The sequence below is a fragment of the Pseudonaja textilis genome, chromosome 1, assembly GCF_049901715.1.
Source record: "Pseudonaja textilis isolate UNSWEBS1 chromosome 1, rPseTex1.2, whole genome shotgun sequence".
NCBI classification, from domain to species: domain Eukaryota; kingdom Metazoa; phylum Chordata; class Lepidosauria; order Squamata; family Elapidae; genus Pseudonaja; species Pseudonaja textilis.
This window is the reverse complement of record NC_141990.1, coordinates 77,974,767-77,989,656: the sequence shown is the minus strand read 5'-3', so window position 1 is coordinate 77,989,656 and position 14,890 is coordinate 77,974,767. Positions and strand designations below refer to the sequence as shown.

The 14,890-nt window shown below is 35.6% G+C and overlaps 1 protein-coding gene across 3 annotated transcripts in view; it reads right to left on the bottom strand.

Annotated features, from left to right (window-relative positions):
• EZR (ezrin) overlaps positions 1-14,890 on the bottom strand; it is a 39,036-nt gene that overhangs the window by 7,613 nt on the left and 16,533 nt on the right. For all 3 annotated transcript variants that reach the window (XM_026705073.2, XM_087938864.1, XM_087938866.1), the window contains exons 4-8: positions 11,899-11,994; positions 8,431-8,705; positions 7,437-7,520; positions 6,814-6,960; positions 2,913-3,009 (exon numbers count right to left, since the gene is read on the bottom strand). In XM_026705073.2, the coding sequence (XP_026560858.1) occupies positions 2,913-3,009; positions 6,814-6,960; positions 7,437-7,520; positions 8,431-8,705; positions 11,899-11,994 (699 nt within the window). The remainder of the gene's footprint in view (positions 1-2,912; positions 3,010-6,813; positions 6,961-7,436; positions 7,521-8,430; positions 8,706-11,898; positions 11,995-14,890) is intronic.

Here is a 14,890-nt window from a genome sequence, read left to right as displayed (position 1 = left end):
TAACAGATTAACCTGCTTAATCATATAGGGATTAGATCTTCTCCCGTGACTGGCCTATGATTGCTAATTTCAGCACTAAAAATACATTAATAATTTCTGAGTATGACCAATTTAATAACTGCTATAACAATACTTCTCTAAAAGCCTCTTCTATGACAAATAACAGGTAATCAGAGTTGGAAGGGACCTTATAGTTCATCTAGTCCAACCCGCCGCCGAAGCGGGAGACCCTACACCATTTCTGACAAATGGCAGTCCAATCTCTTCTTGAAGGTCTCAAGTGATGGCGCTCCCACAACTTCCGAGGGCAAGCTGTTCCATTGGTTGATTGTTCTGTCAGAAAGTTTCTCCTTATTTCCAGATTAAATCTCTCCTTGTTCAGCTTCCATCCATTATTCCTTGTCTGGCCTACAAGCGCTTTAGAAAATAGCTTGACCCCTTCCTCCCTGTGGCAGCCACTCAAATATTGGAAGACCGTATCATGTTTACCCGGTCCTTCTCTTTACTAGACTAGCCAAGCCCAGTTCCTGCAACCGTTCATTGTATGTTTTAGCCTCCAGTCTCCTAATCATCCTGGTTGCTCTTCTCTGTATTTTCTAGAACCTCAACATCTTTTTTATAATGTGGTGACCAAAACTGGATGCAGTACTCTAGGTATGGTCTTACTAAGGCTTTATAGAGTGGTATTAGTATTTCCCTTGTTCTTGACTGTATCCCTGTTAATACAATTTAGGATTGCATTAGCTTTTTTGGCTGCTGCTGCACACTGCTGGCTCATATTTAGCTGGTTGTCCACTAAGACTCCAAGATCCCTCTCACAGTTACTGCTATTGAGACTGGTTTCACCCAGTCTATATGTGTACTTTTGGTTTTTCTTGCCTAAGTGTAGGACTTTACTTTTCTCTATATTGAATTTCATTTTATTAGATATGGCCCAGTGTTCTAGTCTGTCAAGATCCATCTGAATCTTGAGCCTATTTTCTTGGGTCTTAGCTATTCCTGCCAGCTTAGTATCATTTGCAAATTTGGTAAGTTCCCCTTCTATTCCCTCATCTAAGTCGTTAATGAAGATATTGAAGAGTACTGGGCCTAAGACGGAACCTTGTGGCACCCACTGCTTGCTTCCCTCCATGTAGACTGAGATCCATTAAGGACTACTCATTGAGTATGGTATGTCAGCCAGTTGTGAGTCCATCTAGTGGTGATGCTATCTATTCCATTTTTTTCTAGCTTACTAAGAAGTAGGTTGTGGTCTTCTTTGTCAAATGCCTTGCTGAAATCTTATGTCCACAGTATTTTGTTGGTCTACTAATTTAGTCACTGTGTTGAAGAATGAAATAAGATTGGTTTGGCATGATCTGTTCTTAACAAACCCATGCTAACTGCTAGTTATTATTTTACTTGTCTCTAGATGTTGGCAGGTCTGTTTTTTTTTAATTATCTTTTCTTCTGAGGCATTGATGTTAGGCTGATTGGTCTATAGTTTCCTGGGTCTTTTCCCCCCCCTTTTTTGAAGATGAGAACCACATCAGCTCTTTTCCAGTCCTCTGGTAGTTCCCTGGTACACCAGGATTTTTGAAACATATGGTGCAGTGGTTCTGAGATGACCTCTGCCAGCTCCTTTAAAACTCTGGGATGTAATCCATCAGGCCCTGGTGATTTGTGTTCATCAAGATCAGACATGTGTTCTCTTACTATTTTTTTTGCTTATTTCAACTTTTATTTCTGATCTGTCTTTTACAGTTATGTTTTTGGTGGGTTGAGCTAGTTTCTTTTTGCATGAAGACCGATGCAAAGAATGAGTTAAGCAGTTCTGCTTTCTCTCTGTTGCCTGTTACTTCCTAGCCATCTTCTCTCTTTAGTGGACCAACTGTTTCCTTGATTTTTTCCTTGTTATTTATATGTTGGAAGAAACTTTTTTTTATTATCTTTGACTTTTGTTGCAAGTCTGTTCGTTCTGAGCTTTTGCTTTCCTGACTTCATCTTTGCAGATTCTGGCTATCTGCTGATATTCTGCCTTAGTTGTATGTCCTTCTTTCCATTTTTTGTACTTGTTCTTGATATTCATTGTGCTTTGTGCATGGGTTAGTAACAGTATGGAAATCATCCAAATTCAAAATTTCTGTCCCTAAGTTCTTAATAGCCAAGTATAAGAGCAAGTACATTTGCAGGATGGAACAAAGACAGAAAGAAAATTATGAAATAGTGAAAAGAGAAAATGAGGCTAACATTAAGAAAAAGAACACAATAAAAGTTACTCAGGGTTATCCAGTGAATATTTGGAATACAAAATTTCAATATGGTTAATGGCTACATGACTGAATTTTCTCTTTACATGAAAAGAATAATTTCAAGTATTCAAATATTTAAAAGAGGAAGTTGTTCTGAAACTGAAGCAGTTTCTGCTAAGACCTATTTATATTATAAAAGAAAGCAAAACAAAAACATATTTTTCAATATGCCAACTTCTTAAAAAAGATTTATAGAAAGATTATTTCAAAATTTATCTGGAAAATTAAAATTCTACAATGCAATGATAGAAGATGTTACTGAATAAGGAAATATTCCTATTTTTTTTACAAGTTATCCTTTTAAGACTCCAATTTTACTCAAGAGAAGAGAAAGAGAGTGATGTCTATAACATTAATATTCAATAAATACAATAAAGTGATTCAACAAACATTCTAACATATTGATGTGGACGTGATGAAGAGAAGGGAGCATTCCTCATTATGTTGATGCAATTTTAACCATTAACCATATTTATTTTATAGAAACCAGTTTCCTATATAATTCAACTACTGAATGGGCATGCAATTTCATTCTAAGATTTATGTAAATTAACAGGTGGGGCCTTAAATAACCACTATTGTCTTTCATCAGGAGCAACTCTAATAATCAGTTATACTCACTGGTGATTTCTTGTCAATTGGTTTTATAACAAACTTCTTATCGTTGAAAGAAATATTTCTGATTTCACTCCAGGGGAAGCCAATTTTAGGGGTTAACCTGGAAACAACAAAGCAGATACAGATAAGGAAACAATCTACAATTCAAACCAAGAAATCTGGCTTAATCTAATTTACAACCACAACTACTGGAATTTTGGTCACTAAGCAAATCACCAAGTGATGGGACTTAATTTTATAATATTTTACTATGATTGTTAAGCAAATCACATAGTCATTAAGTGAATCATGCAGTTATTAAAGAAACCTGGTTTCTCCAATTGACTTCGTTTGTCAGAAGCAAAGTTTGAAATTGTGATCATGTGACCCCAAGACACTGAATCATGGTAAATGCAAGCTGGTTGCCAAGTGCTTGAATTGCAACCATGTGGCTGTGGGAGTTTTTGTAACGGTAATCAATTTGAGGATGGGTATATCACATTTTCCAAGGCCATTGTAACTTCCAACTGTCATTTAACAAATGGACATAAGTCAAGGATTACCTGTACTGTGAGCTGAAGCTACCCCCCTATTTCATGAGGCCTCTATAGCAGAGCTGGGAGTAAAATAGATCTGGTTCTAGCTTTTGCAATAAGTTGAACAGTTGGCATCTAACAAAAGTTATTTCAACCTTCACAAACATCAGAACATAGCTTTTACGGGAAGGATACCAAGCCAAAAAAAAAAGACAGATTACTGGGTTTAATGTGGTCAAAAAGACATCATGACAATACTAGTTTCACAAAATGCCATTTTGTACCTGACTTAGTTAGTGTATATGCTAATAAATAGCATTTTTGAGTAGAGAAGCTACATGACTGCCCATCCCTTTCTCTTTAGCATCAAATTGCAGGGATTGAGAAAAATATTATTTCAAAGTATCTCTCTTTCTCCTCTCTCTCTCTTTGTACCATTATAGTTCTAATTCCTCTATTCCTATTTACATCACAGTTTTAAAGTGGAACACTGCCATCTCACAGAGACAAAATAAAAGTTTCATCCATTTAAATCTCCTTTACAACATGTAGGTAAATTTTATTTGGTAGAGATCCATGTTATAGTTAGAGCAGGGCTCACGTAAGAATTTAAAATCTGAGCAAAGATAATCCTCCTCATACAAAGAAACACACAAGTATATAACTCAAACAGAATATTATAACTGGAGGGTTAGGAATGATAGTCACCTAACAGTTGGGTTGGCAATATATAAACCAGGATAGTTATTTAATACTGTTGTATCTTTAAGAGAATGCTGTAATTGTGATTGGCTGAGGTTTCTCCAACGGCCATAAGATGGAGCCAGAAACCTGGTTTGTTCTCTTCTTGCATTTCCCTATTGCCTTTTGCCTGATCGTCGTTCTGCTGGAATTGCTGTGAGTCTTGCAAACTGTTAGCAAATTCCGTTTACTGAATTTTGTTTATGATATTGGACTTCGTTTTTGGATTATCCCTAGACTGATTGCATTGAATACTACCTGTTTTAACTGTGTATGATTTGGACTGTTTGTTGGACTTTGTTTACCTGTTTAATGGAAGTAAAACCTACATTTTACTATTCAGTGTATCTGTATGCTGGTAGTGTGTTATTCAACACCACTCTCACTACGTTTCCCTGAGTGTACTCATTCTCCTAACGGGTAATACCTCAACATGGAGCATTGTGTCTTAATGCTTCTCAACTAATACAGGCTACTGTTTTAAAGATACTGATGCAGTAATTAAGTGCTGGAATCCAAAGGTAGTTTTCATAATGAAGAATAGAAGTGCTGTTATTTATATGCTAAACTCAGTGTTAGCCATAGGTGTGCCTTACCATATTCCATCCCCCAGCAATTTCTATGCATTCAAGTATGTATTTAAAAAAATAAGGAGGATGTAACAAGTTAACTTCCATATCATGGAGATTCTATTACGAATCATTAGATGTGCAATGCTTAATTTTCTGTGCACATCCCCCCTCCCCAGATTTTTCTTTAGAAGCAAATGTTTCCTCTTGCAGGCTTTATATAGCTTGTAAAACCAGTTTGAATGACTGTGGCTACACAAAGAGACCTGTCATTCAAGAATTTAGAAGTAGTTTCACTCATGCAATCCTTAAGAGTGACACTCCTTATTTTCTAGATGTGATAAGGTTGCTAGGAAAAAAACCCTTTCTTCAGTGATCTTGGTATAATTTTGATTAAAAACGTCAAGAAAGACTTAGCATGTAGCCTTTTTTCAATGTTTGCAGACAATTTCTCCTGTTTGAATGTTTACATGGCTTAAAATGTGCCTTGGAAACAAAGACAAGTTACTATTTATAAATAATCTACTATGCTTCAAAAGTAAGCTCAAGTTAATTTTGCACATCCTTGTTGTATTGAACAAGTATTACGTGAAAAGGAACCATTCCTTTTTACATTCAATTGTTATATTTCAATTTCTTCTCTCTCATTTCTAGATCATCACTATGCTGCTTCTTCAAATCTCTTCCTTAATAAAGAACCCTAGAGCTACTGACTTAAAATAACGAAAATTGTCAATCGTGTATTCCAAGAATTTAACTTAAGTTTACCTGAGCAATTTCCAGATAAAAGCCAACCTGTTGGCTAAGAATCATTTCACACTAATGGCTCCTAGCAAGGAATAAGTGATTATAAAAAGCTCTCAACTGAGCATAATGGAAGTTCTCCATTGGGGAGAAAGCTGAGGGAGAATCCTGGATGATTAAGCAAGGCTCCCTACATGGTAGTGATACTGTCAATATATTCTGCTCAGACTTGGTTACTTTAATGAACCACAGCTCTCGAAACAGAGATTCCCTTCGCCTTAACTAAAGATGACAGGGATTGAATCTGAGGCTTTCCACAGGCAAAATGTGCACTCCTCTTTCCTAATTGTGTAATACATACACATACAATACAGAACAGGCTATTAAGACTATAACATACGTATCTGGTTGATACTTTGTAATCTTCAATCTGATGACACAACACATCATAGGGCAACAATTTTGAATCAACATATCTCAAATCGGCTAATTTACAGAATACATCCAAAAACTGGGACCCATGACACCCAAGGAATTAAAATTTGGCAGAGTTGTGGCCGAATTCAGCAGCATGCCTTTTGACTACACTTCCCAGAAACCTTTAAGTTATTTGGCATAAGGAAAAATGGGAGGACTTTATCTTCACTCCCCCATCTCCCTTTGACCCCCTGTTTCCAATTGGTTGAGAATAAGGACTGACAGATTGCTTTGGAACTGAGGCTGAAATCTGAAAACTCTTCAACAGTGGTGGCCGGTAAGGGAGGAATGAGTGACTCAGAAGTTCTATTGGTCAGCTGAGGTGGTGGAGGAAATAGTTTCACTACAGCTCTTCTGAAATTCATGAGGGAAACTTATCACCACAAGCTTATATTATATATGGAAAGCAAAATGTGCCAATGGGTCATGGATTGTCTACATTATCCTTTGGTTCATAACTCAACCCTAGATACTGCAGATGGTTGGTGTCCAAAACTTGACAACTGAAAATGGACTTGGCTTCTGATTTTTTTTCTAGAATTATCATTAAAGTATGATACATAATAATAATAATAAGCCATGCAATGATTATTCCATTTAGCCCCCTGTCTCTCCTTCTGAAACCACATGCCTGTATATGAATTTAAGGAGAAAACAGTGCAGTTAAGAGATAAAACAAGGCAGGTGACATTGAAGTCATATGCACCCCAGGCACAATATTATTTAGCATATATTCTGAAAGGCAAGGTGCCCTTAGCAGATATGATTGCTATAAAGGTACACATCATGGATGAGATAATTCTTTGGCACAAGAGCAGCTCTTTAGTCTTACAAAGGATTACAAATATCTCCACTTACTTGTCCTCCTTTTCATAAATGTTGAGCCCAAGTGCATCTACTCCCAACCAAAGGTCTGTTCCTTTCTTATTTTTTATTTCAAAATAGTTGATTCCATACATTTCGAGATCCTGAGCGATCTTCAAATATTCCAGCATGGCATTTTCTCTAGTTAATACAAAATGGGAAATGTTAAGACTTGTTGTAAAGACTAATGCAGAGCTTTGAGATGTGGGAAAATAAAATACTCAGACTACTAGATATAACAGAAAAGATCTAAAAGAACTATCTCACTTCCCTATAGAATATCAGCACTTTACTAACCCTTTCCTCCATTTATCAATTTTTATGTTTTTCCCCCATTGTGTGTTCAATATTATTTCACTAACTCTACTCAATCATCTTGGCTTTGCCTACACAGTATATACATGCTGGATATATTTATTCATATCAATAGTAATTTAATATAATGAGTGCAGAACAAAATGTACTTCAAAGAAAGTGTTGCTTTAAAAATCTTCTTCTCTAGCACTTAGATTTCATATAAGGTGTGGATTGGAATACGAGTATTAAACACTGGACACTTTGAAAATAATTAAGATAAATTTTTAAAAGTCAATAAAAAATTCAATGAAATAACTCACTTAAGCATTCCACCATGTTCAGCATGCCATACTTGAATTCTTTCTTCCCATTGTTCTCTAGATAGCTTATGTTGATCCATTACTCTAAAAATATAAAGATATATCTTGAAATTTAAAGTCCAACTTGTCTTATTTACAAAAATGTCATGTGCTAGCAAAGTCGGATATATGGAAAAGATGGCACAAAACATTTAAAGTTAAAAAAAGTCACTTTTCTGAGATTTTTTTAAAAAAAGATGAACCTTGATCAAGTTCCAACACTAGTCTTTTAATGATTAAACTCCAGCTTTACCACAACGTTATTCTTTAAGGATGTGCAAATGTCTGCAAAGGTCCCTGGCCCATTCATTTTGTAGTCAAGAGTTCCATGGACACAAACTGATGTCTTAAAGCAGTGTTAAGTAGCAGCAATTTATTAGTTTGTTAACTGAAAACGGAAGTGAATTGAGAAATAATAGACCTATTCAACTGACACTCTGTCGATAATATTTCCCCATTTATTTGTTCCAACTTTCATTAGGTTTAGATCACATTTTACTTCAGGACCTCAAAGTGGTACACATAATTCCTTTAACTTTCCCTATAACAACCATCCTTTGAAGTAGTTTGGGAAGAGAGATAGCGATTGATTCAAAACCTCACTACCATTTTTAGTTGCTAACTATTATGTGTAGTACTAGAACCCCATAAGCAATGAGCATCCCTAATATTCTAAAACATTTTTTAAAATCTTAAATTGTGCTAAGTCTCATGAAAATTACAACATACTATAGTTCTTTTCTATTACTGGTATTTTAGCTTTATCAACGTTTTTGAAAAACAAATCTCAGCCTTTTATTTTATTGTGTCGCTCTCTTCTTCATACATTGGCTATCAACTGTAAGGGTTGCAAAATCTGTTCTAGTGTCTTTTACATATCCCACATTCTCATCTGGAAGTTCGTTCAATAGAATTGGGGAGAGCTGGGCCTCAGGGTTTCAACAGAAGTGCTTACCGCTGGGGGACCAGGCGTTCAGAACTGAGATATCCAGCCTTGTGCAGGTCTTTATTATAATCTCCAAATTTGGATTGCACAGCATAAGATCCAAGAAGGACAGCAGTTTCAGGTGGGCAATAGATCTCGTCACTAAGAATTCCTTCTTTCACTTGCAAGAAGAACAGTTTCTGCGTGATATCCTGGATCAACTCTACAGAAACATCCTCAGGAAAAAATTTGGCCCGAAATTTGAATTGGAGAGGGTTCTCTTTCCTGATTTCTTGAGCAGACACCTAAATAGAGATAAATCAAGAGGAGCAACAATAAGTATCGGTAAATTATGAAATACTAACTTGTTGAACACAAAGATATTTATTTATTCAATTTTGGTGCTGCCCAACTCCAATCAATAATAACATTTTATTATCAAGTTATTACATATTTTGAACTTGTCTGATTTTCTCCAGCTCCAAAGAATCAACTTATTTTAAATCTGTAAAAACAACAGCCACTACTTAAGTATAAAAAGCTATTCTGCCCCCAAAATACCAGTGTTAAAACAACAATTTCAATTGCTTTTCTGTTTCCCATGACTTGATCAATAATGTTGCTCAGTAACTATTAGGAAGGTCATGAGGGATCCTTGGTGCTCTCTGAACTCGGTTGTTTTCTTGAAGACTTCATTATCAAAACCAGGTAACATCATCAGTGCTCCTGATGATGTTACCTAGTTTGGGTAATGAAACATCTGCAGGGGAACAACCATGCACAGAGAGCACCAAGAACCCCTCACTTCAACCCTGAGTTACAAATATTCTTTATTGGTAATAGGGGCCATATTATAACATGGCTACATGCATGCGTGGGGGGAAGGGTTGTTTGAGCAAGGAAATCTCTACATTTCTGGGTTGTTTTTTTCCTATAGCTCAGCAAACATCAGGATTTAATAAGTGTAGAAACAGGAACAACAATCTTTCAGGATGTTTGCACTATCAGGAGATGTTTAACTTTCAGTGAGCATGAACATACATTCTCTCTCTCTCTTTCTCTCTCTTACACAAAAAAACTTTTTGCACTAAAGAAAAGGGAATCACTTTAGTACTTAACAGAAGTAAAATGACTTTTTGAAAAACCAAAAATGCTGCTGTTCATATATTTGGCTTTGGGGTAAGGAAAGCTGAAGACATTTCCTAATGTTTGTTCACTCCATGTGTCAACCAGAGCATGCTTGTTCTTTGTTTATTTGCTTAACAAGGACCCATTGGGGAAAAGTTATCCATCATTATAACACATCCGGATTACAATATGAAAAATAAAATGGTGTTAACTATTTTAAACATTATTTCTACTATTTAAACATTATTATTTAAACATTATTTAGATTATGAGTTCTTGGCTGCTGCAACTACTTACTTTATCTTGGTATCACAACATAACCCAAGTTTACAGATTTATATAGTCCCTTTAAAAATTTTTTTGTGTGCATCAGCATTCCTACTATGCACAAAAAAAATGTGTTAAGCATATAGGATTAGCCATTTTAAACGGCATCTACTAAATTAACACTGATAATTGACACAGTTGTTTCAATCGTCAGTTCAATTGAATTGCCTGCAAAAGCTATATAGTTTTATAAAATTAAGGGGAGGGAGACGGAAACTTCTACTTTGCATGAACTGAGCACAAACTGGAAATACTTGTGAAAGACTAATATAAACTTTGTATATATTTTTTCAATACCATCATACTGTTTTAATCTCCTATCATCGGGCAGGAGATTTAGTAGCATAGCCAGCCGTACCAACAGGCTGAAGAACAATTTCTACCTGTGGGCTGTCAGATTTCTGAATGGAAAATAACTTCATATCAATATAGTATTATGGACTTGCGGAGATGGCACGTTATGCAACAAGGTCACATAATATTATGAGATTGGGACTGGGTTAGGGACTTCTGTCCTCACTGTGGGTTGTGTTGGGGAGGTGATGCACAAAGGGAGCCTCAGCCAATCTCATTGTACAAATGTTGCACTCTGACAATAAAGGTAATAATAATTAATCTATTAAGTAGTGTGGGACCAGATTATATTTTCACCTTTTTTCCTAACAGATATTAATACTGTTTATACCTCCTATGAATGATTACAAATAGGTCAGTGGAAAAATAATTTTCTGAGAGAATTCTTTAAATCAGTGTGGATTATGTCTTATATTACCCATGTCTTGACTAGTCTCCACACTGTATCTATAAGAACAGACCACTCTGGGCAGATTGACTTGTCTTGAAAAGTATTTAGAAAATTATGTACCAAGAGTCCGAGCTAACTGAAATAAATACAATGTCCATATTATGAGAAGATTAAAGGAATTTTGAGACTAAACTGTGTTCAGATTCTCAGTATGCATGCATATACAGTGAGTGTACACTCAGTTGGCCAACGCACTGGTCCCCACCAGACAGCCAACAATCTTTATTTATACAATTAAAAAAATGAAATGGCTATACAAGAGGGTATCAAAAACCTGACAGTTACAACACCAAATGTTAGTTGTACTCAAAATCTCCTTTAGATGGTTCTGCTGTGCCTGTTAAGAATACTTCAAGGCATAAATAGCTTCTTGCCCTACAGTCTATTGCAGACTACTATTGTCCTAGCACACTGAATTAACTATGTACCTCTTTCTGTACCTCTTTCTAAATTATAAGGGCACGTACCCTTATTCAAATGAGATGCATAGCTGTGATTAGCTCTTCTTATCAATAACCAAGGCTAAACTTCTCAACAAATTGCTTTAATTTAGCAGCACTGGATCTTAAAGAAAGTGGCTAAGAGTAAGGGAATTGACAAATATCCCTTTCTTGTTGGTTTTTGCTGGTCATTATTTCAACAATATTTCAGAGCCGAGGTGGTAGAGTGGTTAAAATGCAATATTGCAGGATAATTCTGCTGACTGCCAGCAGTTTGATTCTGACCGGCTCAAGGCTGACTCAGCCCTCCATCCTTCCGAGTCAGTAAAACGAGGACCCATATTGTTGGGGGCAATATGTTGACTCTGTAAACTGCTTAGAGAGGGCTGTAAAGCACTATGAAGAGGTATGTAAGTATAAGTGCTACTGCTAGCTACTTTAGGGGGAAAAAATCCTCGAAGAAAGTGGGTGAGTGATAACCATTACCAGAATCCTGCTTAACTGGACTTTTTGTCCAGTTAAGCAGGATTTCACTGTCATTATCATCTACCTGCTTGCTTGTATATAAATAAATTGTAATTTTTGCACTGCTTTTGCTTTGCTTTGCAGGATTATTTTAAAGATTTAAACGCAAATAAAACAGTAATAGAGAACAATGATGACAGCAAATAATAGATATGTTATTTTTCACTGAGATGACTGTGATTTGATTTAAAGATTTAGATAGAACTGATTATAATTAAATAGTGCAAACCTATGTTTGGACCTTTAACAATCAAAAATAGCTTATTTCATTACCTTTTTCTCAAGCTTCAGCCAGGTTGGGAAACCTTTATTATCCATATATTGAAGACCAAAGTACCATACTTCGCGCAAACCTATAGTCTTCACCACCTAAAAGGAATTAGGAAAGGTTGAAGCAGTGGATTTAAAGCTGTAACACTTCCTAAGACAATTCATACAGGTAATTTTAAACCATTGAAGTTTTGCCATGTCAAGCAAATGACAAAAATATTGCATTCACACTTAATTTTCTAAACTCAGCTGACAAAAAAAGAGAACTGGTTTCAAAGACCGAAGAAAAGACATACTATTCATGCTGATAGATTAAAGTATAAAACAATTATTTAGAATTCTATTTGAAATGTTAAAGTAACTAAAATGTAATTTCTGCTTGAATGAAATAAGATCATTTCTAATAGTATTGTTATATTATTTATAATAGTAACCCCATTAGGCTCAGAGTCTTGCCCAAGGAAAATTCAGTTTGAATCCATACTATATTTTTGAATAATGAAAACACCTTAATAAAATATGACAATATTGTTTGAATACGGCATCTTTCATAAATCAATGAAGACTAATGCACCATAATTAAATATGCATGGTGGAAGATTATTTTTGATGTCAAAGTTATATTTCTATATTATGGTTGCCTCCATTTTGTAGCTATTTGTTATTTTCTATATAAACAATGCCCTTTTCCTGGACTTGAATCTAGCAACATAGGTTCAGGAAAATATATGTTTGAATTAAGGAAGCATTAAGGGAGCAGCAATGGAGGGCAACCATATGTTGCTGCCCATTCATCACCTCTTAAAACTCAAAACATTTATTTTCCTGACCCCGTGCAGCTGTGTGGCCTAAAAATATACATCTTCTGATGTTCCATAGTTTCAAATTTTTGGAGGAATTAACTGGGGCTCCTGATCAACAACCTAATTCTAGAAAACTGGAGGAACTTGGTGAAATTGCTATTAACTATTTATAAGGGTAGTCCTTGACTTACAACCATTCACAGTTACAATGGCACTAAAAAAAAGTGTCTTATGGCCGGCCTTTTCAACAGTAGGAAAATGCAGTTCTGTAAGTGGAGAATTTGTGATTGGGTATATGTGGGTGACACTGTCTGCTCCCATCTTCCAGAAATGGTGTTCACCCATACTGTTAATAAACCTGGCAAGCAATAGGGGCCAGCCCCTGCAAAAAGATGAAAAACACAGAGCTCTCAACCAGAGTGCCTTAGTGTGGCTCATAAACATGATTCAGAGAAACGGGAAGAAGAGTAGAGCAGCTACAAGCCAGAGGAATGCCGTTTTCCTGTAAGCAGCCAAAATAGAAAGGAGATTTTTGTGCAACAGAAGAATGATTCACATTTGTAGAATCTGAAGAACAATGATAGTAGGGATATAAGCAAGAGAGATTTTGTATACTGATATGGAAGCCTTCAGGGGATCTTCCTACCTTGAGAAATCAATGGCTAAAGCAGAAAATTAGGTTCAAAATAATGCATTTTTTAAAAAAAAATTAATTACATTTTTATGCGGTCTCTCTTACTGTTGAATTTTTTACTTTAGCATTATCAATTTATTTTTGTATCAAGTGAATATTTAATTGCATCGACAATGTTCCAATTGCTTACAGTTCATGACAATTGCTTTTGGCTTAATTATTTTTTCTGATCTGTTCACCAATTTGAACAAATTGTAGATAGCTTGACTAACTTGCCTCCAGCCAAACAATAATCTAGTAGCTGTAGTTTCCCTCTGGTACTGTATTTAATTTAAGATAAAGTCTCTTCCAACTTCTAATTAGCAATAATCATCATAAAACAACTATGCAACCATGAGGTCAATTGTCAACTCATAAAACATTCCTATGCCTGTTTTAGTAGTTGCCAAAAAAAGGGGGGGGGAGGAGGAAGGAGCAGTTAAAAGCAAAAGTACATTCCAAATCTTATCTTTAAAAGATCGTAACTAAAATACCAGAGTTTTTGCCCATGAATATATTTAATTGGAGAACTGAATGATGACACCCAGCCTGTGAACGTGTTCAATTGGAGAATCTGATTTATGAGACACTTGGTGGAGGGGGAAAACAGGGTCAGAGGTGACTGTACATTAGGTATGCCAGAGTTGGCTTCATACAGGGTAGTACCAGTATGTCACCTCTAATGAATCCTTTGAAGTTTTTTGAAGGTTGGCCCGAGAATCATGATTTAATTAGAGTAATTGCTGGAATCCTGACATCTATATGATAACACGATGAAGTGCATCATTTGGTTTCATTTCAGGTAGGAAACAGAAATTGATATAAGGAAGGTAAAAATGAAAAAAAAAGTTATTGGGCATAAGCTTGAATTCCAAAATAAAGATTGTAAAAATTAAAAAAAAGAAAAAAAATGTTGGGAACTGCTTCCTTCAAGGCACATTTCAGGGACAGCTATGCTGATATGTATGATTTTCTGATTGTTATTTACTTGGGCTGGAAAATAAATGCACCAGAAAACATTGAGAAAAAGTAGGTAGCTCAGTATAATAAAAATAATAATTAAATACCCCCACAAATCCTGCTGAATTTCAAATAGGGGAAGTAAGGCAAGTTTTATAGTTATTAAATTAGCAAGGAAAACCTGTTGTAAAAGAATCTGTAGCAGGTGTTATTCAGGAAAATCAGGAAAAAAGCAAAAAAAAGTCATGCCTGCAATATGTGTGTGTGTGTGTGTGTACACACACACACACCCCTTCATTCTTAAGTTTTCACGGGTATTTATATATATGGTATTCAGCTTTGTTCGGGTATTTTCCCACGTCATTATAGTTGTGCTGTTAAAGTTGTAGCAACGTTTCGGCAGAATCTCATCTGCCATTATCAGGCTTCTGTCAAAACGTTGCTACAACTTTAAAAGCACAACTATAATGACGTAAGAAAATACCCGAACAAAGCTGAATACCATACATGTAAGTACCCACGAAAACTTTATATATATAAAACTAATTTAACTTTGCCA